Genomic DNA, 23,989 nt, shown 5'->3' on the forward strand with positions numbered 1-23,989 from the left:
GGGTGGGGGGGATCTGCATTGTGACAGGATTCTCAGGGGATTCCAGTATTCATCTAAAGTTTACTTCACTGGATCATGTAGACACTCACAGGATTGGATAGGGATCATGAGCTTGAACCTTGAGGGAAAAGGCCTGTGGAAATCACCCTGAGCAAAAGAGTCAACACCTCCCCTGTGCTACTCACTTGATTACCAGTTGTGGGGAACAGAACGTTAGGAAATGTTTGAAATGTACAAGGATGGGCCTTCATAAGGTGAATGCCTGTGTAGGTATGATTTAAAAACAGAGTCTATAGGACCTTCTGTGGAAAGGATATTGGCAATTTAATGATGGCCCGGAGGGGAGTCTTTTTCAGTTTAGACAGAAATACAAGAGAGCTCTAAGTTTACTTTCTGCTCAACTGGTAAACAGAATACCCCGTTTTAATGAAGTGCTGTGTGTGTTTCACTTTGTGCACTGAGTAATCATGATCCAGGGGCTCCCACATTAGCAAGACTTGGTACTGCCATCGGATGGCATGCTGGCATTCAGACTGCAATACTTTATTTTTAGGTCATGTTACCCCTTTTCATCATTGCAGCTTGTCTTCTAGCTGGGGTCACTCTGAATAGTTCAGAGTAATTTGTCTAATGATTTATGAGTGTGAGATTACATTTGCTTTAACATTAATTTTAAAGTATAGTGATGTTTATTGACTGGACATGTTTTCTCGGCTTGCCTACTATGTTTATGAACGATACCACAGAGACCCTTCCAGGCACAATGAAAGGCGTTAGCAATTGCTCTTGGAAGAATCTGTGGGATTCAAAGTATGCCCATTAAAGTTTGATATTTTCAACAAACACACACACTTGTTGGCACCCAAAGTTGCTCTTATAGGTGATGCAGGCATTCTAGGGGTCTGAGGGCTCATGACCCACCATGGGTTTTTGGCTTTGCATAGGAAAGAGTTCAAATACAAGCCAGCACTGAATTTAAGTGAAAGTGGGTTTATTAGTGAAGCAGTTGGAACAAGAACGGCTGCGCCACAGACAGGGCAGCCCCCTTTAGTAGAATTTGCTTCTTTATTGAGGTTCATGTAATTGAGGGGTAGGGTATTCATTGAGGGGGAGAAACATTCAGGACTTTCCCAGGAAAGGGGTAGAGATGTCTCAGAAGAGCTTCGTTAGCCATTTTGTGTCCTTATATGGGCTTTCCTAGCGCATCGCGGCAGACTGTCTCGAAGTCAGTATCATGTTTAAATGACCACCTGTAGCCAGGAACTGTAAACACCAGATGCTGCCTTATTAGTCAGGGACTGTAGTGCACGTGCCACAGGTATGGGATGGTTTTCTACTAGAATTTATGGGAACAAAAAGGAATCACCATCAAAACTTAGGAAGGAAATAGATCCTGGGTGTATCTGTGGTACAAGTGCCCAAATGAATAAAAAATTTACAGTTGACAGACAGCAAATGCTGGTAAAGATGTGGAGGAGAGGGAACCCCCGTGAAATGTTGTTGGAACAGCAGACTGGTGCAGCTACTGTGGAAAACAGTATAGAACTTCCTCAAAAAAAGGTTAAATGGAACTGCCTTTTGACAAAGCTATCCCACTTCTGGGAATATATCCAAAGAATCGCAAAACACTAATCAGAAAGAATATGTGCACCCCTATGTTCATAGCATTATTTACAATAGTCAAGATCTGGAAACAGCCCAAGTGTCCATCAGTAGAGGAGTGGATACAAAAGCTGTGGTATACAGTGAAATACACAATGAAATTACACAATGAAATACTACACAGCTGTAAAAAGAAGGAACGCCTACCCTTTGCAATGGCATGGGTGGACCTAGAGAGTATTATCCTAAGTGAAATAAGCCAGTCAGAGAAAGACAAATATCACACGATCTCACTTATCTGTGGAATCTAATGAACAAAATGAACTGACAAACAAAATAGAACCAGAGGCATTGGTACATGGAATAGACTGACAACTCTCGGGGGGGGGGGGGGGGGAGGTAGGGGAGCTGGATGAAAGAAGGTGCAGGAACATACATGCATAACCCGTGGACACAGACAACAGTGTGGTGCTGGCCAGAGAGAAGGAGGGTGGGGCTGGGTGGAGGTGGGCAAAGGGGAACAAAATGGGGACATCTGTAATAGTGTCAACAATAACAATAAAGTTAAAGAAAAGAGAATTCACATGGTATTCTATTTACAAATAGATTTTTAGTTCAAGAGCATATACTTTTAGGACATTATGTGGAATTGAGGGTACAAATGATAAAAATAATTATGAATATAGGGAGAGTAGATACTAAGGATAACCTACATGACCACTCAATTATAATATAACTGAATGTATTACTTTCTGTAATAGGATTCTATAGAAGTTTATGTAAGTTTGATATTAGAGGTTAATTAGAAAGAAAATTGAATGAGAAATTGTTCTTTATTATAGTAGATGCTCATACTTGAAGAAAAGCACCTTTAATTAAAAGGGCAAGAAAGACTATAAATAGGGTCTTGTAAACAAGCTGAAATGGAGTACTGGTGTCTCTGAAAAGCTTTTTCAGTGGATGGTGTTTATTTAATGTCTAATTCGTTTCAGAATTTATATTTTTATTATTATTTTTTTGTTAATTCTCTCCCAAGGACATTTTTCCATTGATTTCTTAGAGTGGAAGGGAGGGAGAGGGAGAGAGAGAAACATCACTGTGAGAGAGACACATCAATTGGTTGCCTCCCGTGTGACCTCGACCAAGGCCAGGGATCGAACCTGCAACCAGATAGGTGCCCTTGATCGGAACTGAACCTGAGACCCTTCTGTCTGAGGGCCAGTCCAGGGGTGGGGAACATCTGGCCCTTGTGCCCTCGAAATCAGTGCCAGCTAATATCACAAGCCTCCCAAATTAGCCTGACCAAATATAGCAGGCTAGTTTGCTAATTTTTAGGTTGATAATTTTGTATGGCCCACAAATGATGTTATAAATATCCAAATGGCCCTTGGCAGAACAAAAGTTCCCCACCGTGCGTCAAACCGGCCAGGGCTCACTTCAGAATGTAACCCTTTCCTGTAACGGCCCAGGTACAGCTGGCACTGCTTTGCAGTTATCGTGCACAGTGGAGACGGTTTTCCTTTCGAATGTAAAAGAGAGGCAGGGGACAGGGGACAAACTTTGCCTGAGCTAATAGTTGCAAGTTCAAAGACCAGGGGGAAAAAGGAAAGAAAAGAACTACTCTGGATACTTTACTCCAAAAAAAAGTAGCAGTTGCCTAGGGTTGAAGTAAAATCAGGTGCAGCTACCAGCATCATTCCTGGACTGGCTCCCTGAAGGAGCACTGTGGAGGTGACGGACGAGGAGAGAGACTTTTGTTGGCAATTTTTCTGCAGCCACCACTCATGTCAGGTGTGCTAGAAAGCCATCTGGTATGAGCATTTAGTTCTGTGTGTTCTATGTCCTTGAGACTTCAGCTCATCTAATACTTACTAACATGGTTTTCAAACTGCACTCCACAGAGCCCCTCGGGCCCGGCTGTCAAACAAAGCCTCTGGTATATGCCCTACCCTTTTTTAAAAAATGTTTTTTTCTTTATTGATTTTAGAGAGAGGGGGAGAGAGAGAGAGAGAGAAAGAGATAGAAACACTGATGAGAGAGAACATTGATTGGCTGCCTCCTGCACACTGCCCACTGGGGATCGGGCTCACAACCTGGGCATGTGCCCTGACTGGGAATCGAACCAGCGACCTCTTGGTGCACGGGTCAATGCTCAACCACTGACCCACCCTGGCCAGCTCCCATACCCTTATTGGACTGTCTTTTCAGTCTTTTAGGAAGAAGTGTTCTGCTACTTAACATAAATTTAACTGACATGAACAATTCATTATTTGCAACAGTAAAAAAAATAAATAAATTTGATCTTTGTCTTTATCAACAATTTCTGCTATTTTATTTTACTCTGTAGCCTTTCCATTGGCCTCTAACCCCTTATTCTCCTTAATGCCTTACAGAAGTGCTAACAGTAATGTCAATGAAACAGAGTGTAATCCTCCTGATATCTGTGGCGGTGAATAACCAGAGCTGTTCATTACTTATGCTGGGTTACAAGTTTTCATAATGCATAAAGATGCTAAATAACCTGTGTGGACCCACCTATATATATTTCTATATATCAGTAAAGCCCTGCGAGTCCAAACTGGTTTTAAAAACTTTATGTCTCATTAGTTAGGCTTAGCCTCATTCCTAAGAGGTAGGTCTTTCTCTACTTCAGAGCATCATCACAATGGTCATACCGCGAACAAGGTTACTCCTCAGGATCTGTTTTTATATGCGCACAGAAGGCATTATATACTAGACACATTATATACTAGACACATTATATACTAGACACAGGCAGATCTACAGACTCAAAATAACCCAGAACACACCAACAAAGGTGTGGGCTTCTAGATTTCAGTGTGAAAGAAAAATCTTTACTTGTATTTACTCTCCGTGTTTACCTCATTTCTTCATAATTGCATTGAAGGTCAGTTTAGCCCCTAGAGAAAATTTTGATAACTTCCATTAAAAAAACAAAATTGACTCCCCTTATAGTCTTTGTAAATTGTCATTAAAAAAAAACATCTTAAATTTACCAAATAACGGTTTCCCCTCCCTTTGCCATAAATTTAACCCTTCACGTTTTAAAACTTGGAAGCATAGAATAATTTAAGAAGATCCTTTCTTAAGTTTGGGGAATTTTGTTTTTAATTTGTTTGTTTGCTCTTGAAGTTTTTTTCATATTTGTCAATGGACATGAGAGGTCCTACTTTAAAAATACGAAAACTCTGTACAGCTCAAAACATGAATCTAATTTTACTGCATTATAATGACAAACTATGGATGATCCATTTCTCACTTGTTCAGTGAGATGCCACAGGAGAAAGTCATTAAGTGTAGGTGTTGCTGGAGGGAAGAGGCAGTCAGATGCCTCTGACAGTCTGGGAATGGGGCTGTTGTGACATGTTTAGAAAATGAATTTTCTACAACTTGCACAGGAGAATGGATGGTTTTTTTGGCCTGGAGTGATATTTCTGGGGTTGTAGTGTCCCAGTTCCCTCAGTCCAGTACTGGAAGAGGGACAGTTGCGGATTCAGCAAGACCAGAAATACAAAGCAAAGTCCAGAGTGTTCATTCCATGATGCACCTGGATTTAGATCAGGATCAGGCTAGATTTAGTCCATCAGTCCATTGTGTGGAGTCCCACATGGCCATGAGCCACCGTGGGGAATGCAGGGCATGGCTCAAGTGGCGAGAGGGACAGCAAACGCCTTCCTTTGTCTAGGAGATTAAAAAGGTTTCACGTAGTGGTACCGTGGCCACACCTATTCTGGCCACTGACTCGCTCCCAGGTGTGACAGACAGGTAGGCACCTCCCTTGTCACTCAGACCCTACTGGGTATGGGTCCAACCTGCCTTTGTCCAGCTCCTTCCCCAACCAATCAGTGGGGAATAGACCTGGAGAATTAAATTAGCTCATTTTTCTTTTACATCTTTCCTGTTAAGTAATAATCAGGTTATTGTGATGGTATCATAGGAATGCAGTATCCGACTCATCTTCTTAGAGATTCATAGTTCACATTAGCAAAAAAAAGAAAAGAAAAGAAAGTCCAAGGTAAAGAGACCTGTTTAACCCAGTTTAAAGCAATAGTTTTCTAACTCACTTGATAAAATGCATTTTGTCAATGTATGTTTAACACATTAGAATCCACCAAACTAGTGTTTAAAGATCATCCTTTGGAAATACTTCTAAGGCAACATATGATTTTCATTGAAAGAATAGAGCTTTGCATTAGATGAAGTTAAAAATAAATCACTCTAATTAGTTTCAAAGTTAATTTATTTTCCATTACTTCATCTTCATAATCTGAACATTTTATCAAGAATATTTATATTGCTGACAAAATCCTATTCACAGAGTGAGTTTTGTAGAACTCACCTCTGATTTTTAATACAGTATTATTAAAATTATAAATGTTAAATTTGGGGAGAAAGTCAGCAATGTCTTAATGCATGTTATTATTCCCCAGGTTTTATTTTGATTAAATAAATAAACTATAGGTACAGCTTCTTTCAAAAATAAGTTTATTTATTTCCTTTTAAAATAAAATATATGTCGGACAGTAGAATGCAATTCCAACATAACTACCTAGAGTTAGGCCAAACATCATAGGTTTAGGGCTCAGGTTTCTACCTGAAGTTCACACTTCAGATATCAGCTGTAAGTTTGAGGGTTCCCAGGTTAACCTTATTACTGACAAGCTGGCTATAGATTGGGGAATTCCCAGTACCCTGTTATATTCACTAATTTACTGGAATGACTCAGAGAACTCAGGAAAGAACCATACTTACAATTTTGTTTTATTATAGCAAAAGGATACAGTCAGAACCAGCTGAAATAAGAGACACAAAGGCAAAGTCTGGGACGGTCCCAAACACAAGGCACACATGTTATTTTCCTTGGAGCCAGGAGACATCACCCTCTTCACACATCAATGTGTACCATGGTGTCCAGAGTTGTTATGTAGGCGTGATTGATTAAATCACTGACCACATGATTGAACCCAATCTTCCCTCCCCAGACTTTAGTCAGATATGTGACTTAAAGCCCCAACCCTCTAAACACCTGGTTGGTCTTTGGATGTGACCAGTCCCTCCCCACTCCAAACATCTTTTTAGCATAAACTCATGTGTAGTCCAAGGGGCCCACCATGAATAGCAATGAAACTCTTAATCACTCAAGAAATTTCAGGGATTGGAGGCCATCTCCCAGTAATCAGGGTCGAAGACCAGACAGATTCTTTATTATACAAAGAAAGCTTTAGAGTTGCTATAAGAAATGGCCATGATAGTGAACATATACATAGATGCATCTGTGAACCTGAATGTGCCTTATCATTGGATAAGCTCCCAGTATTGGAGTAACAATATCAACAAAACTGCACAGCCACTGATGTTAAAGTTTCCTGAGAGAATGTTTAAGTACTTACCAGAATGAAGAGATTTGCTTCATATGTATATAAAACAAACAAATATAAATAAAATTAAAATAGCATTGCATTGCAGTAATATAGACTTACCTGAATACTTCTCTATGAAAAATTTAATTGTCTGGTGTTGATTCATTAGTTTTGATACAATGAATATATGAGTTTGGGTAGAACATTCAATTATAGGAGTTTGGATTTATGCATAGTTGTTTGGTTACCCTGGGTTATCTAGTTATCAGCTTTTATATATAATTACAAAAAAAATTCTGTTCATTCGGGAATATTTTAATTTTAAAAAATATTTTTAAACCCATGAGAACAACAATAGATAAAGTTACAACTAATTTTTCTCATTTCTGATTGCAGTCATGTGCATATAATACACATTTAAGTAAGAGATTTTTTTTGAGGTCACTTTGGGGATTAATCCAGATGTTTCATATAGAGTACCAGTGTTGCTCATTCACACAGCTGTAAATCAGAAGCAACCCATATTTTTCATATGTTTTTAAAATGAATTCTTTAATCTGTCAACAGTGTACCTTTCAACAGCACAATGTTAATTGTGAGGGTTGTTGAAAGCTACTTTATCTGCACATTCATAATTCAAATGAATGAGGTGATGGGATCTATCTAAAAGGCAGTCTGTCCTCTGGCTGCCCCTTTAAGGCTGCGAAGTGTTTTGTACCCATTTCAACCGGGAAGAGCAGTCATAGGGCACAAAAACTATGATCAGAAATCAGGGGTTTGATGTTTCCCTGTGTCAAATTCAATATTGAACTGCTACAAGTTTAACACTCTAATTGTGAAGTCCTTATTTTATTCCAGCATGCCTCAGAAGCCATAACTTGCTACAAGATGCCAGCCAGCAGTTTTTGCAGCCTTAAAACACATCAAATGTTTCTGTCTTTCCATCCCCCATGATTGTTTGGTGTTAATTGCCTTCAAAGATGATGGTAGTGAACAGGCAGGGGAATGCTTATCTAGCAGTTCACTACGAACATTAGGACTTTAATTGTTAGATAAACATGACAAGGCAATTTTGAATGCTGTTGCACATGGGAAAATAAAAATGGAATGCTCAGCATTATATTCTGTTGCAGTTTTGTCTCAGGCCCTACATGTATCTTTTAACAATCGAATGCTTTGCATTTTATTTGAGAAGTGTTTTCTGGACTATGCTATTGGACGATCAAACATAAAAGTGTTAAGCGTTATCACTTGATAAAACAATGTGAATCAGTCTGAAGTCACACGTGTTGAATCTCACTAATGCCATAATACTTCAACAGATAAAATGGAAAGAAATAATTTCCATTTATCTGCTACTCTGTGAAGCAGTGATATGAAAGATTATGTTTCCACTTCCCATTAAAATTACTAAATAACAAAAGGTTAGAGGTTTACTTTTACAGTCATTTTGCAATTTAACAAGGTGGAAAATGCAATTCGTCTAGAAACATTTCAATAACACTACCTTTGAAATACTACTGTCCTTTTGCCAAAGCTATTGATAATATTTGGAAATACTTGGGGTTTTTTAAAAAAATTATTGGACTTTTACAAACACTACACAGTTTGAGGCCAGAATGGCATTGATTTGGAAGTTACCTTAGACATTCTTACAGTTTGATTCTATTTCTTAAACTATTACTATGCAGCACAAGCTTATTATGTTAAAGAACTATTACTGGCCCTCTCAGGAGTTACTTTTATTTTTTAATCATCAACTGAGGATATTTTCCACTGATTTTCAGATAGAGTGGGAGGGAGGAAGGAAGGGACAAAGAGAAAGAGAGAGAGAAACATCCAAGTGAGAGACACACATTGATTGGTTGCCTCCCACATGACTCTGACCAGGGCCGGGGGATCAAACCTGCAACCCAGGTACGTGCCTTTGACCAGAATCCAACCAGCCACTCTTTGGTCCACAGGCCTATGCTCTAACCGCTGAGCAAAACAACCAGGGCAAGAGTTACATTTTTAAGCATGTCTTCGATAAATTCATTTAATGGCTGTGCTGTATGAAAATTTGAAATATATTTCAACTCAAAATAGTGAGGTGAGCTTGAGTTTCCTCACCTCAAGCCATAATTAAAGTCAAAGTATAAGATTTAAGTAGATCACTACAACCTATTTGAAGATCGTTAGGCTTTTCAAAAATTTGGTAAACATTATTGTAAAATACTCCTTGCTTTCTTTATTGGACTTTCCTTTGGATCATCATCAATCCTCCAAAAGCCTCGCTTGCTTGCAGAGTGCATTCAAAGTGGAACGTTTGCATATTCTTTGTATTCCGTGTTTCCCAGCGGACAAACCCCAAGTGGCACATCTGCTTTCAGGAAGGTTATCTGATATTTAATCCTCCTTTTTTTCTTTTTCAATTACAGTGGGCGAAACAAATTAGTTTCAGGTTTACAATATAGTAACTTAGACATCTATGTAACTTATGAAGTGATCACCCAGATAAGCGCAGTACCCATCTGACACCACTAATTCCCACTTTTCAGAACTCTGTCATTGTGTCCTAATCTTCATACCAAATTTGTGATCCTACCTTTTAGAAAAAAGATTTTCTTTTATAGTTTATTTACAATTAGATATTATAATAATCATATTTTCTGATGCATCAAATTTACTCCTAGGAATGCACCCAATAGAAATGCGTACATATGTTCACCAAAAGACGTTCTAGACAGTTTATAACAATACTATTAATAATAACTCCACATTGAAAAATACCCACTCACCAATAAAAAAATGAATATCTAAACTATAACATGTATTTATACAATAGAATCCTACACACATGAATTAGAATGAAGAGTCTTCAACAACACGCAACAATATGATGAATCTCACATCACAATGCAGGGTGAAAGGTGGCCAACGCACATGGGTCTACACCATCTGATTCTACTCACGGAAAATGTTTAAACAATTAAACTCTTCTGCATTGTGGGAAATCGGGGTCATGGTTGCCCATGTGGGAAGGGGCAATGATCAGAAGGGAGCACAAAGGAGGGTCCTGGATTGTTCGTTGCTTGGGTTTTTCAGTGAACTCGATGCATGATGGAGGCTACAATAAATTTAGAACAAGTGATACATATATGACAAAAGTATTACAGATACTATGTAGAAAGCTAGGCCAGAAATCCGCTTCTCTTCCAGATTTTAGTGGCCCTGCTCTCGTACAAGGTCATTCCCTAATTTTAGTCCTACACACACACACACACACACACACACACAAATGAATACAATTAAAACTGACGAAACTTGAATAAGATCAATAAATTATATCAATCTCAGTATCTTGGTTGAAATTATACTATAGTTATCATTGGGGGAAACTAGGAAAAGTATACAAGGGACCTCTCCATAATATTTCTTGTATTACATGTGAATCTGCACTTACCTTGATAAGAATTTTTTCAAAAGAGGGAGTGCCAAATAAGCACAAGAAAATATATTAATTTCCAAATATTAGGCACTATACCAAGTCAATGGTATCATAATGTCTTGGGTTGCTGAAAACCTGTACTTTCAGTGTGTACTCTAGGTAATATACGCTAAGGCAAGTACTGTACAGTAAATTGACTAGCTATGTAAAAATAAACATGTCTTTTATTTATTTTCTTAATTATTTTTACATGCATTTATTGTTGAAAGTATTGTTGAAAGATGTTCCCCCTTTTATTCCCTCCACCCCGCTCCCAGCCCCCCTCCCCAGGCCTTCACCACACTATTGTCTGTGTCCATGGGTTATGCATATATGCATAGAAGTTCTTTGGTGAATCTCTTCCCTCCCCACCCCTTCCCTCTGAGATTAGTCAGTCTATTCCATGCTTCAGTGTCTCTGGATCTATTTTGTTCATTAGATTTCATGTATAAGTGAGATCATGCAATACTTGTCTTTCTCTGATTGGCTTATTTGCTTAGCATAATACTCTGGAAGTCCCTCCATGTCGTCTCAAACAGTAAGAGATCTTTCTTTATTATAGCTGCATAGTATTCCATTGTGTAAATGTACCATCACTTTTTTATCCACTTATCTATTGATGGACACTTGGACTGTTTGCAGATCTTAGCGATTGTAAATAGTGCTGCTATGAACATAGGGGTGTGTATATTCTTTCTGAGCCAGAGCACCTTTGTCACAGGCTTATATATTAAATATAAATATATATTGGTTTTTAGGTGACCTTATTTCACTCTAATTAATCAATGTTTGTTGGCTTTTTATAAAAAAAATCTACCTACAGTAAAAAGAATAAAATACTTAGGAATAAATTTAACAAAATAAGTGCAAGGCTTGTACACTAAAAACTGCAAAAAAAAAAAAAAAATCACTGAAAGAAATTTTAAAAAGACCTGAATAAATGGAGAGATTTTTCTGTAAGTTTAAAAACTAATTTTGAAGTCAGCTACCATAATAACCACCATTTATTTCAAGAAGTAGAACATCATAACCAGTGCCTCAAAATCGCCCACATGCACTTTAAGAACGAACAGCATCTTTGGACATTATCCCTCACTCACTTAATTTTATCTTTTTAGGAAAGTTTTTTTTTTTAACTGAATTTCTTTATAATTCACCCAGCTTGTCAAATAAAATTGATTAAGGATATCTTGTGTTCCAAGCATCCTTTTAGACTCTGAAGGAGCTTATATCCTAATGATGAAGATACATAATGCATACATAAGGAGTAACACAAATGTAATTATAACTGAAGGTAGGACGTGATGGTGGCTTGAAGACAATATGATAAGAATTGGGATATATTTTTGAAACAGTGCCACGGGGCTTATTTAACAATTCATTTACCTGGATTGTTAAGGTGGGAATTCTCCCAAATTGATCAAGCTCTTCAACACAATTCTTATCAAAATGTTAGCTGTCATTATGGGAAAAATTGACAAGCTGATTCTGAGTGCATACTAAAATGCAAGGGACCAAAAAGGAGCCACAATTATCTGAAAAAGGAAGAAGGAAGTAGGAGAACTCACACTTCCTGATTTCAAAGCGTACGAAGTTACGGTAATCAATACAGTGTTATATTGGCATAGAGATCAATAGAATGACATTTAGAATCCAGATATAAACCCTTACATTTATGCCCAATTGATTTTCAGTGGGCGCCCAAACAATTCAGTGTAGAAAGAATAGTCTTTCAACAAATGAGCCTGGGAAAATGTGATAGCTACGTACAAAAGAAGTGAATTTGGACCCCCTTACTTTAGTATATATAGAAATCAACTCACGTAAATCTTATAGCTAAATATAAGAGCTAAAATTGTAGAATTCAGAAAGAAAATATAGGTGTAAATCTTTATGACCTTGAATTAGGTAATGGTTAACTAGATATGACATCAAAGATCAAGCAACCAAAGAAAAAATGGATAAGTAAGATTTCATTAATATTAAAAACTTTTCTTTTTCAAGGACACTACAATAAAAAAGACATAGAACATTTTAACAAATATAGAAATTAGAGCACTTATTCTTTGCCAGCGATATTATAAAATGGTGTGGTAACTTTGGAAAACAGTTCAGCATTCCTCAAAGAATAAAATATAGTTACCATACGACCCACTAATTTCAGTCCTAGATAGATACCCAAGAGAACTAAAAACATTTTCACACAGAAACTTGTTCACAGCGACATTATTTACAATATAAAAAATGTAGACAGAGCTAAAATATCCATCAACTGATGCTAGAGTAAACAAAATATAATATCCATACAATGGAATACTATTTAGTCATAAAAAAGAATGAAGTACTAGCACATGCTGAAACATAGATGAACCCTGAACACAATATACTACGTGAAAGAAGCCAATCACCAAAGACCATGTAATGTTTGATTTCATCTTATGAAATATCCAGAATAGGCAAGTTCTTAGTGACATAAAGATGATGAGTGGTTGCCAGGGGTGAGGAGGGGAGAATGGGGGTGAGGAGAGGAGACTGCTAATAGGTATAAGATTTCTTTTAGTGGTGATGAAAATGTTCTGAAATTAAAAGGTGGTGATGTTTGCACGACTCAGTGAATATATTAAATACCAAAACATGAGCTGAATTTCATGGTCTTTGAAGTATATCTCAATACTTTTTTAAAAAACATCTACTTAGCCCTGGCCGGTTTGGTTCAGCGGTTAGATCATCGGCCTGCGGTTCTGAGAGACCCGGGTTCGGTTCCCGCTAAGGGCATGTACCTCGGTTGCAGTTTGTCCCCGGCCCTGGTCGGTTGTGCGGGTGGCAGCCACTCGATGTGTTCCTTTCACATCGATGTTTCTCTCTCTCTCTCTGTTCCTCTCTCTCCCTCCCACTCTACCTGAACAACAACAACAAAAAATCTGCTTAGCCCTGGCCGGTTTGGCTCAGCGGTTAGAGCGTCGGCCTGTGGTCCGGAGAGACCCGGGTTCAGTTCCCGCTAAGGGCATGTACCTCGGTTGCAGTTTGTCCCCGGCTCTGGTTGGTCATGCAGGTGGCAGCCACTTGATGTGTCCCTTTCACATCGATGTTTCTCTCTCTCTCTCTTCCTCTCTCTCCCTCCCACTCTATCTGTACAAAAAATGGAAAAATGTCCTCAGGTGAGGATAAAAAAAAATAAAAAAAAAAAATCTACTTAGTGTTCCTAGTACAAATTGTTTATATTATAATCATTTTCAAATCAGATCCTTCATGCTGATGTAAAATGGTAAGGCCGTGTTTTCTTGCATCAAGAACAACTACTGTCCACAGTCAGAGTATTTGACTCTTGACCAGAGGAATTTTGCTTTTCTAAGATATGTGTCCTGAGAACAATAGTGATAAATTGACATGGTGAAATGCCAAGTTGCTGGTAAGGGACTGTTCAAGGAAAATGCTCCCATTTCTCGAAATTAATCTGTAGACTATTAAGTTAATTGGCTGTGTGATTTGATGGAATGAATGCTGGAGGAGACCTCGGAAAATCTTTCTTCACATCTCACTGTACGACCTTGCACTTGTCAGTTATCTCTCCACATTTGTTTTCGTATCTGTCCAGTAGAATATCAATACCTGCCCAAAACGTTCATAAGATTTTCAAGCAAATCAAATGAATACAAGATGTGAAGGTACTTTGAAATGGACAGCGCTATAAAAATAGGAGACATTATTTATTTAGCAGTCTTCATTTTTCTTATTCTGTCTTGATTTTCAAAGAAGGGGAACATAAGGTGCTAAGTTAAATGGTTCCTTGTGGATAGTGATTGAAAAGGCCTGGCTTTCTTCTTGAGGAAGGACATGGCTTGGACTCAAACTTGACCTTGTGTGACATGAACGGGTAGGATTTTGTAGAAAACTGTTATAATTTTTTTAATGACTCATTCTGGCAGCAGGAGAATGATGTGGAAGCAGACAGGTTAGTGTCAATTAAACACGAGCTGTCAGGAAGGCAGAAGTGCTGAAGTATGGTGAGCGGGAATGCTAAGCAGATCACATGGCAGCTGCTCAGCTGTTATTTTAACAGAGTCCCTGTCTGTATGTGTCATTTTCCTGCAAAATTTAATTTGAATCCTTAACAACGGAGACATCTCTGCATTAGCATGTTGCTGTCAAGTTGAACTTGGACCTTCTAAATGAGCGAGAATGGTGGGTGGCAGTGGACGAGTGGCGTGCGGGAGATAGCTCTCTGTCATCTTCCTCCGCTCAGGTTACATCGAAGAGGCCTGCATCATCCCCTGCCCCTCCGACTGCAAGCTCAGCGAGTGGTCCAACTGGTCCCGCTGCAGCAAGTCCTGTGGGAGTGGCGTGAAGGTTCGGTCCAAATGGCTGCGTGAAAAACCCTACAATGGAGGAAGGCCTTGCCCCAAACTGGACCATGTCAACCAGGTATTTTCTACCACTGGGAATAATAGAGTATTGTGATTAAGACTGATAATGATCTATTGTCTCCAAAATGGACAAAAGTAAGTAACAGCCCCTGAATTAGAAATTGAACCCATTTTCTCTCTAGAGTTGCCTGTTTCAATACATGTATATTTTTAAAATCCCAAGTCAGACATATTATTTCTGTATTCTCAAGAGATTTAGTACCCTGCATATATATATGCACTCGAATGTAATTCAATGAAAATTAAATGAAACCTACCTTTGAAATAACGTCAAGGTATTTAACCTGTCATAAAATTATGTCTAACTCGTGCATTAGAGCCAGATTGTCTCATTCTTAGAGTCCCCTAGACTCTCAGAAAAGACATCTCAATCACCAACTACTTAAATTAAAATCAAAGAAAGCCTATAGATCCGAGTCTAAAACCAGGAAATATATACTGTACATTCATTTAAATTTGGTTGATATAAAATATGTTTAAAAATATAAAGATGGCCCCAAAGTCACTGTAAGCATGTTATCTATCAATTTACTCATTGGCTATTTTAATCTTATTTTGATCTTTAGTTTATTTCAGATGCATTTTATTAGTTGCTATTAATAGTTGTCACTTGTGTTCTATTGGAAATATAAAGTAAAGGCTAATACAAGGAACTGTCACTAATTTAAATGTAACATAAGATGCATCCGACAGTTATCGTATTTGGCCTACATGTGAATTAATAAAGAATGAATTTCATAGAGTATGTGTAGATGTCAAGATGTGTATTTAAATCTAAGTCAGAATCAAGTGAACCGACCTTAAGTGTGTAGATATATTTTATACATATGGACTATCTAATTTTAATCTCCAAACATACTGTTTACCAGTACACAAACTTTCCTTCCCAAATTAAGCTACATTTGTTCATAACAATAAAAATACACTGTAGAGAAAAAAATTTAAAACCTTTTGAATAAAGGGAGTAGAATGAAGAAAGTGCAGAATTAAATTCGATAGAAAGTACTCTGAAAGAATCTTGATTTTCCCCCAAGTAGCTGAATTTGCCTTAAAATTCAGCAGAAAGCGAGTAATGTACTACACTGCTGCCATCTATTGGTAATCGAGTTTCCTTGTTTTAGAGACTGTTTCCAAACTAGAAAATTTAGCGCCATGACCCAAATGAAACAGAATGACTCACATGTACTGTTTGTAATACAAAACAATATCTTTCTGTAAGTTTTTAAATCTTGACTTTCCAATAGTTTTAAAACATTTAAATTTTAATAAACTTTGATCCATGGTTCTGATAAAAAGAAATTTTCTTTAATGATGGATTTACCAAGGTTCAGGACCTCGTGCCAAGTTGTGTTTGCTATGGAAAGTCTTCCCCTGAGCTGTTTCCCCGTCACTCTCCAGCTCTGATGCCATCTAATGCAGAGCTTGGTAAGGGCATCTGGGTACTTGTTACCAGCTCACTGGTGGTATATTGAGACAGTAACAGCTGAAAAATCAAGGCTAAAACAAAAAAATAATATATTCCTGAATATTTGGCTTTGAGCATAAATGTTCTATGTTTATGAGGATTTCTATATTAGTAAAATACTAGAGAAGTAAAGAAGACGCAGAGGTTTGTGTCAGTGTTGAAAACTGTTAAGTCACAAAGATTTTTAACTACTATACATTTCTCGATATGATCCGAGGTACTTTGACTTGAAAATGGTGTGTGAGGTTCTGTTTTCCAATTGAGGAAGCAAATTCTCATTTCTTAAGAAATATGGATGGATGGATGAAGATGGATAGATTTATCAATAAATCAGTCAGTCTATAGATAGTCTGTTTGAATCACAAGACATTTGCAGTTATATATCAGTTCCCCGTGGTAAGTACTTTGAGGTCTGTTCCATTCTCTGAGATGTCTTCATCCTGCCCACCTAATACTTTCCTGGATTCTGCTGTTTACAGTATTTATTTGTGTATCCTAATTTTAGACAATGAGCTGTTTTTTCTCTCTCAAGGCCTAAAAGAAGTGTTCTAATTATTAAACAAAAAATACAGGCTTTTCTATAGGGATAGTAATATTTGAAACTTGCAACATGAGTTTTTCTCACTAAATATACTGATATTTTACTTATCTTTGTCTCTCTCCCTGTCTTGATTCCTGTTGAATAACCATCCCAGGCACAGGTAAGAACTCTTAAACCTCACAGTTCATAACAGAGTGCTTCTTGTTTTCGGTTTTACTCTTGATTTCAGAGAGTGCATGTTTCCCTACAATTTTCTTTTATCTATTACAGGGAGAAAATATATTTTCCATAAAATTTGTGTTCCGCAGATGTTCCCTTTCTATTTCCTAGCACGCTACCTGTATTTTTCTCGTTGTAGAATCAGGGCCTGGGGTGCAGGGGTGGGGAACGAGCTTTGCTTCGCCAGCCTTGAGCAGGCAGTGCCACCTCCGTGAGGTCTTGGGCTTCTCGGGGAGAGCGAAGATGCAGGGCCGAGAGCGGGGTGCTCTGCACGGCGGAGGATGCTCTGCACGGCTGTGTTCTGTGTTCCCTCCAGTGTAGGAGACTAAACTGCAAGCCATCGGGGGGATCAGTGAAGATGGCATTTTCCCTTCTGTTTCCTCCCTGCCCTACAAGTTGTAATGCTTTACGCATTAGAAGTGAGCCGTGTTTTAATACAGCACCCACTGCGAAGGTGATCACTTAGACCCTAAGTATAGACTCTTAACTGCAACAGTGCATATTTTCTATTATTATTTGGAATAAGTTTACTTTGTTGCTTTACTTGGGTGTTCAGCCCACTAAAATTTACCCAGAAGAATAACTCCAAAGAGCTATTTAAATCTACAGCCTCTGTAATTAGTTACATAAGCATTCGTATTGAAAAACATTTCTCTATAGTGGTTGAGTCAGCTCTGTTGTGGTGGATTGGGATCTGTGTAGTTCCTTTATTTAGTCATTCTTCTCATTGAAAAAAGAGCGTCATTGTTCATTGTCTAAAAATCCTGGAACCAAACAAACGTGGGGCTGGACGCTCTTTTGGATACCAGGGCACAAACGATGTGCTTGGCTTCGAGTGGCCCTCGCTGCTTTAGGCTGTCGCTCTGTAATATGAGACCAATTTCAGACCTTGCCTCCGAGCCCTAACCGAGGACCGAAGATAGCTTTATTTCATGGGATGCATCCTCCCAGTTAGTTTCATAAGTGTAAGTTCTCAGTGTTGTACGTATTTGAAAAACAAGCCAAATTATATTTCCTTGAAAATAGCCACTTTTATACACTTATTAATCCATTCATTCATTCATTCATTCATTCATTCATTCATTCATTCAACACATCTCTATTGATTGCCCAGCATATGAGGACCTTGGGGTAAGAACTGAAGACACACAAAACTGTAAACAAGACCCATGGCCCAGGAAATTATAGTACTGGCTGGTAATGTTTTCGAGTTTGGAGTCCTGGGATTCCCCGAGATAGAAATCAAGAGTAACCGCCCGAGAAATTTCCAGACAGATTTTACTAAGCAAACACAGGGGAGGCAGCCCAGAGAACAGGAAGACCCTCCAAACTGACTGGGAGGGGCTGGTCTGCTTGGCAGCTTTCATAAGCCGGGGACAAAACAGGCCTGTGCACCAACGTGGGCTTTTTGAAAAAGATGGACTTACGAAATTTCCCTTGTCAGGGTCAAGCTACTCCCTCCTTCTGTCCAGTTGAATAGCAACTGTCTTGGTGCCTATGAGAGCCGAGGTGGCAGAGTGCTCACTGCTGCCACCCCCAGGAGGTCGGCGAGCAGTCAAACCTTGGTCAACGGCATGTGCAGAACAGTGGTTTTGACTTTTGCAAGCAAGTAAGCAGTTCGAAGGAAGATAGGAAAGCCTACTTTGTCATTCTTGGGCTAGAAGGAGCCAGGGTGGGGACATTTTTCAGCTAGCTTCTCGGGTGTTCCTTCTGGCCATCTGGTATTCCTTTGTCCTGGGCCCAAGTCCCTGTGCTGTCTCTGAAGTCAGTACGGGGAAGTGGGTAATGTGGCAAATGTGGTCCAGCTGGTCAGATTGACAACAGCAGTGTAATAATGGAGCAAAGAGTATGACGCAGCTAGTTCTGCCCTTTTTCATACGAGGGCTCTCAAGAAATGTCAAATAACAAAATAACATCGGAGAGAAATAAAGGTAGCTAAAATAAGAATATAATGATTATTATGATGTAAAGCTTCCCACTCATCAGGAACCTGAGGCGAGATCGCTGAGACCTGCGTGTGTTTCAGGTGTACGAGGTTGTCCCTTGCCAGAGTGACTGCAACCAGTACCGATGGGTCTCAGAGCCATGGAGTGTCTGCAAGGTGACCTCTGTGAACATGCCAGACAACTGCGGAGAGGGCGTGCAAACCCGAAAAGTGAGGTGAGGCCAAGTCCCGTCGCACAGAGAAGCAAAGCGCACACCACCTCCCCGTTCCGTGCCTTCCCGGTCTCCCGATAAACTGCCTTTAGTTTTACTTTTAGGGAATCTGCGTGTTCATGGAACACTCAAGAAGGATCTGCTTCAAGCAGCCGTTTATCATATCCAGCCTTCTGATTTAGGAAGGCCGAAAACCAAGGCTGATTTTCAAACCCCAATGACTTTTTCCTTAAAGGCCAAATATATTTCTGACTGCATTGGAATGGTAATCTGTTACAAACTTTCGCTCCTTTACATCCAACCGGCCAACTTTTGAATGCTTCTGTCTGTTCTGGGAAGCCTTCCCTAAAACCCCATTGGCTAATGCCTCTCAGTTCTTCTGGGGCCACTGTGTCTGGAAGGGTAGCCACGAGCCACATTTGGCTCCTTTCACTTTAAATTTAAACTAATTGAAATGAAAAATGTGTTTCCTCGGTCACATTTCAAGTGCTCGGTAGCCACAGGGGCTCTTGTATCAGACAGCCCCGCGCGTCTGTCATCAGAGAGTTCTGCTGGGCAGCCCTGTTCTGGGGCAGCCCACATACCCTGTGTTGTTTTGAAAAGATCTTTTTACGTGTCTGTCACTGTTATTAAACCCCATACTTTCTCCACATGGGGACCCTGTCCTAATCACAGAAATTCCCTAACACCTACTACACGTCTCACACTCATTACATTCCCTCTACCGTCTTTGCGTATGATCCTTATGGGTTCTAGAACCAGGGACACAAATGTAGGGGCCTTTGTTGTTTCCACTTTGTCGAGTAGATTCACAAATATTAGTTCACCAGGAACACACATCTAATAAAGTGACACGGTGGCATTCAAAGCTAAGTCTTGCCAAGTTGCTGTCAGTTTCTTCTAACCCAGGAAAGACACATATCCAACACCCAGAACTCGGCAGCCCGTGTTGTGGAGGAACTCATTCTCACCCATGACCCCCCTCTCTGGATCTGAGATTCATAGGTTTTAATCTCTTTCAGCAGGAAAGTAGAACAAATTGACATTTGTCTCTTACAACCTTGGCATGCTGTGTATGACTTTGCTTCCAACAAAAATACATTGTATTTCTTTTTTCAAAAGCCCATCTGAACTCTCAAGTTATTTTTCTGAGGAATTTTTTTTTAAGGTGGATGGGGTGGGGGATGTAATGAGTTGATAGGGGAACAGGGAAGGAAAGGAAATAAAGTATTTTTCTGTCCTTCTCCAAAATTTAAAATTTCACCTTCAATTTAAAAATATTTTCTTATATTAAGAATTCGATCAAGTTGATTTTTTTGGTTAGTAAAAATATATATATAATAAAGAACTACTGTCCTTTCCGCTTTTCCCTCAACTATCTGTGTACATGTTGCTTCGTTTTGCTCTTATTTCCAAACACATCCTAAACTAAGTAACTTTTCAGATCAACGTATTTTTTCTCAGGAAACATCTTTCATGCAAATAGAGAAAAGAGAAGGCCAGCATTGATGTGATCTCTGATCATTTAATAATAACTCTGTACTGATTGAGTATATACCTCCCTAACCTTATCCTCCGCTAATTCGGGTCAAAGCACCCTGCTTAGATCAAAGCATTGGGAGACTTTTAGGACACATGAGTCCGTAAGAGGGCAAGACTCAGCATATTCCATCTCGTTCTTTCTCTTGAAGGATGGAATGACATTTCAAAGACTAGGTGAGAAAACTGATTTGCTCTGGTGGGAAGAGAGATTTTTTTCACTGGCATTTTTTCTAAGTGCCAGTACATTCTGATAATAAAAAGGAGTGATTTGGTTATTTTTATTGTTGCTTTTGAACTCTCTGCTGACCGTGCACCTCCTATCCCTACACCTGTGCCCTACCCTTTGCCTGCCGCTTGATTCCACACGGTTTTCTAATACAGTTCAATTTTCTCACAGCACAGTCCCTTTTCGTGCAAAAAGTAAAAAGGCCAAGAATTTGGGAAAAGCAAGTGAATTTAATAGTGCCTTCCTTTGGGATCAAAACTTGATCCAAATACTTATTCTCTATTCTAGAGTAATAGAAATATCAATACCAAATAAAATACATAAAACAAATAATTTGAATGTCAACAATAAGAGTTTTTAGCAACCGTGGCACATTCAAATGATGGACTTCAAATGTAGTCATTAAAAAGCATAATTTAGAGAAATGGTTAACAACACGAGAAGATGTCTACAATATATTGTTGGGTGTGTTTGTTTTTCCTTAAATGGTACAAATAGCAGGTAAAGTTTTCTCATATTTAATGAAATGAAACTATATGTTTAAATATAATAGTCTTTTAAGAGGACAGACTGATAGATCTCTGTGAATTTTTATTATTGAGTCTGATTTTCTTTTTTTTTTTTTATCCTCACCCGAGGACACTTTTCCTTTTTTTTTTTTTTTTTGATCAGATAGAGCAGGAGGGAGAGAAAGGAAGAGAGAGAGAAACATCGATGTGAAGGAACACATCGAGTGGCTGCCACCTGCACGACCAACCAGGGCCGGGGACAAACTGCAACCGAGGTACGTGCCCTTAGCGGGAACCGAACCCGGGTCTCTCTGTACCGCAGGCCGACGCTCCAACCGCTGAGCCAAACTGGCCAGGGCAAGTCTGATTTTCTTAAAATGAATGTTACCTGTATAATACAAGTTAAAGGAGGAGAAAAGTCTTTGAAAATGAAGCTTTATGTGCACATTACATAATAGAGTATTGAACATCTGTCCTTAACTCTGAATCAATAGGTAACTTTGCCAGTTAATCCTTGTACCTGTCAGTACCTAGCACGGATGCGATCTCAGCAGCAAGCCCCACTCTGAGCGTTGAACTGCCCCACGGTTCCAGGTCCCCTCAAAGCTGCCATTGGCAGAACATTTTTAAAAATGTCAATGAAAGTAAAACTTGTCCAGAAAGACTAAAATTCTCCCAAGGCATTTATAATTTACTTTTTTCTTCCAACAAAGAAGTCCAATATCTTCCTTCGTGTGGTATTGTGACTACTCTTTCACGTCTTTATGACATTTACCAAAAATGCAGAGGAGGATATTTGTATAGATATTTTTTCAGGTCACAAACCTAATTAAGACATGAGCAACAGCACCGTTCTCTAGTCTGAAGGCATCTCCCAAGAAAACAACATTTGTTTTAAATTAGGCAGCACTGTGTAGAGAGGTTGTTCTGCAGAGTAGATATGAAAAGATGCAAAGTCCCTACAGATTGTAAATTCCTGAAAAGAGTTGAGATTTTAGGTATAATCGGTAATGTAATTCAACTAACAGTTTAAAACATTGCAATGGGTTTGAGAGGCTTAAGATCTCAAGCCTTGCCCTGGCCAGTTTGGCTCAGCGGTTAGAGCGTCGGCCTGTGGTCCAGAGAGACCCGGGTTTGGTTCCCGCTAAGGGCACGTACCTTGGTTTCAGTTTGTCCCCGGCCCTGGTTGGGTAGTGTGGGTGGCAATCGCTCGATGTGTCCCTTTCATATTGATGTTTCTCCGTCTCTCTTTCCCTCCCACTCTATCTGAACAAAAAATGGAAAAAAAATTTCCCCCGGTGAGGATAAAAAAAAAAAGATCTCAAGCCTTTCTGTTCATCTCTGGCAATGCAGTTTGGTTCCTCTACCCATGAATTTGGTTGACCTTCCCACACTGTAGATGAAGATCAAGTTTTTCTCTTCTACTAAAAAAATGCCCAGAGAATTCACTATGATACAAGTGAAGTCTGGTACTAGCCACATTAAGTAGATTCCCAAAGGTGGATGAAGAGCCCTTCACAAATGCTTGCAATAGAATGAAATGTAATAAAATGTTTCGATTTGTTCTGTTAAAAAGAAAACTAACTGTTAAAAAAAAAAAAGGTCAAGATATAGGAAGATTCAAACTACGTTTAGAGAATCTGTGCTGTTACTATTGCAATTGTCTTTTCACTCCTGGCTTTTTTGTTGTTGTTGTTATCAGCAGGTGGAAGGGTAAATACCTTTTTATTTGACAAAACAATTCGATAAATGCCATCAGTTTCTTTCAGAAACCCTTTATGACATCTCTCACTAGGAGATTTCAGTGTGCCTGGTCTTCCATCATGTGTAAATCTCCCTCCACTACAGAATCCACCATTTTCTTAAAGAAAAAAAATGCATTATATTCCAAAATTACAACCCCTCTATGAATCTCTTTGGACCACTCCTCATTAGTCCTACATCATATATGAGCGTAAATGACCCTCTCCTCTCAGAAGAAGACATTTCAAATGTATATACTCACAATGGCTCTGATTTTTTAAAATTGTAATGACACCTACAAGGATAATTTTAAAAATCATACCAAAGCTCTACGAGCATTTATGGTAGGCAGAGATCCTTTTATGTCTTTATGTTTGAAGAGTTTTATTCACTAAATGCAAAGCTTTCCACCACCACCACCCTCCAACCCCATGATGATGTCTTAAGTTGAACCATCTATCCCATAGGTTGGCCATTGCTATAATTGTCCTGGTTCCTTCACCGATAGGCATGTTTTCTTCTAGATGCATGCAGAACACGGCTGATGGCCCTTCCGACCATGTAGAGGATTACCTCTGTGACCCAGAAGAGATGCCCCTGGGTTCTAGAGTGTGCAAATTACCATGTCCTGAGGATTGCGTGATATCCGAATGGGGTCCATGGACTCGATGCACTTTGGTGAGATGATTAGCCATTTATTAATATGGGGTT

At 39.0% G+C, this 23,989-nt stretch overlaps 1 protein-coding gene across 1 annotated transcript in view; it reads left to right on the plus strand.

Annotated features, from left to right (window-relative positions):
• The window catches only part of THSD7A (thrombospondin type 1 domain containing 7A), a 399,001-nt gene that overhangs the window by 348,908 nt on the left and 26,104 nt on the right, over positions 1-23,989 (plus strand). Inside the window, exons 14-17 of the mRNA XM_036246730.1 lie at positions 14,696-14,874; positions 17,037-17,042; positions 19,128-19,261; positions 23,803-23,956. Of these exons, the coding sequence (XP_036102623.1) occupies positions 14,696-14,874; positions 17,037-17,042; positions 19,128-19,261; positions 23,803-23,956 (473 nt within the window). The remainder of the gene's footprint in view (positions 1-14,695; positions 14,875-17,036; positions 17,043-19,127; positions 19,262-23,802; positions 23,957-23,989) is intronic.

Source organism: Molossus molossus, unplaced genomic scaffold (assembly GCF_014108415.1).
Source record: "Molossus molossus isolate mMolMol1 unplaced genomic scaffold, mMolMol1.p scaffold_m16_p_7, whole genome shotgun sequence".
Classification (NCBI taxonomy): domain Eukaryota; kingdom Metazoa; phylum Chordata; class Mammalia; order Chiroptera; family Molossidae; genus Molossus; species Molossus molossus.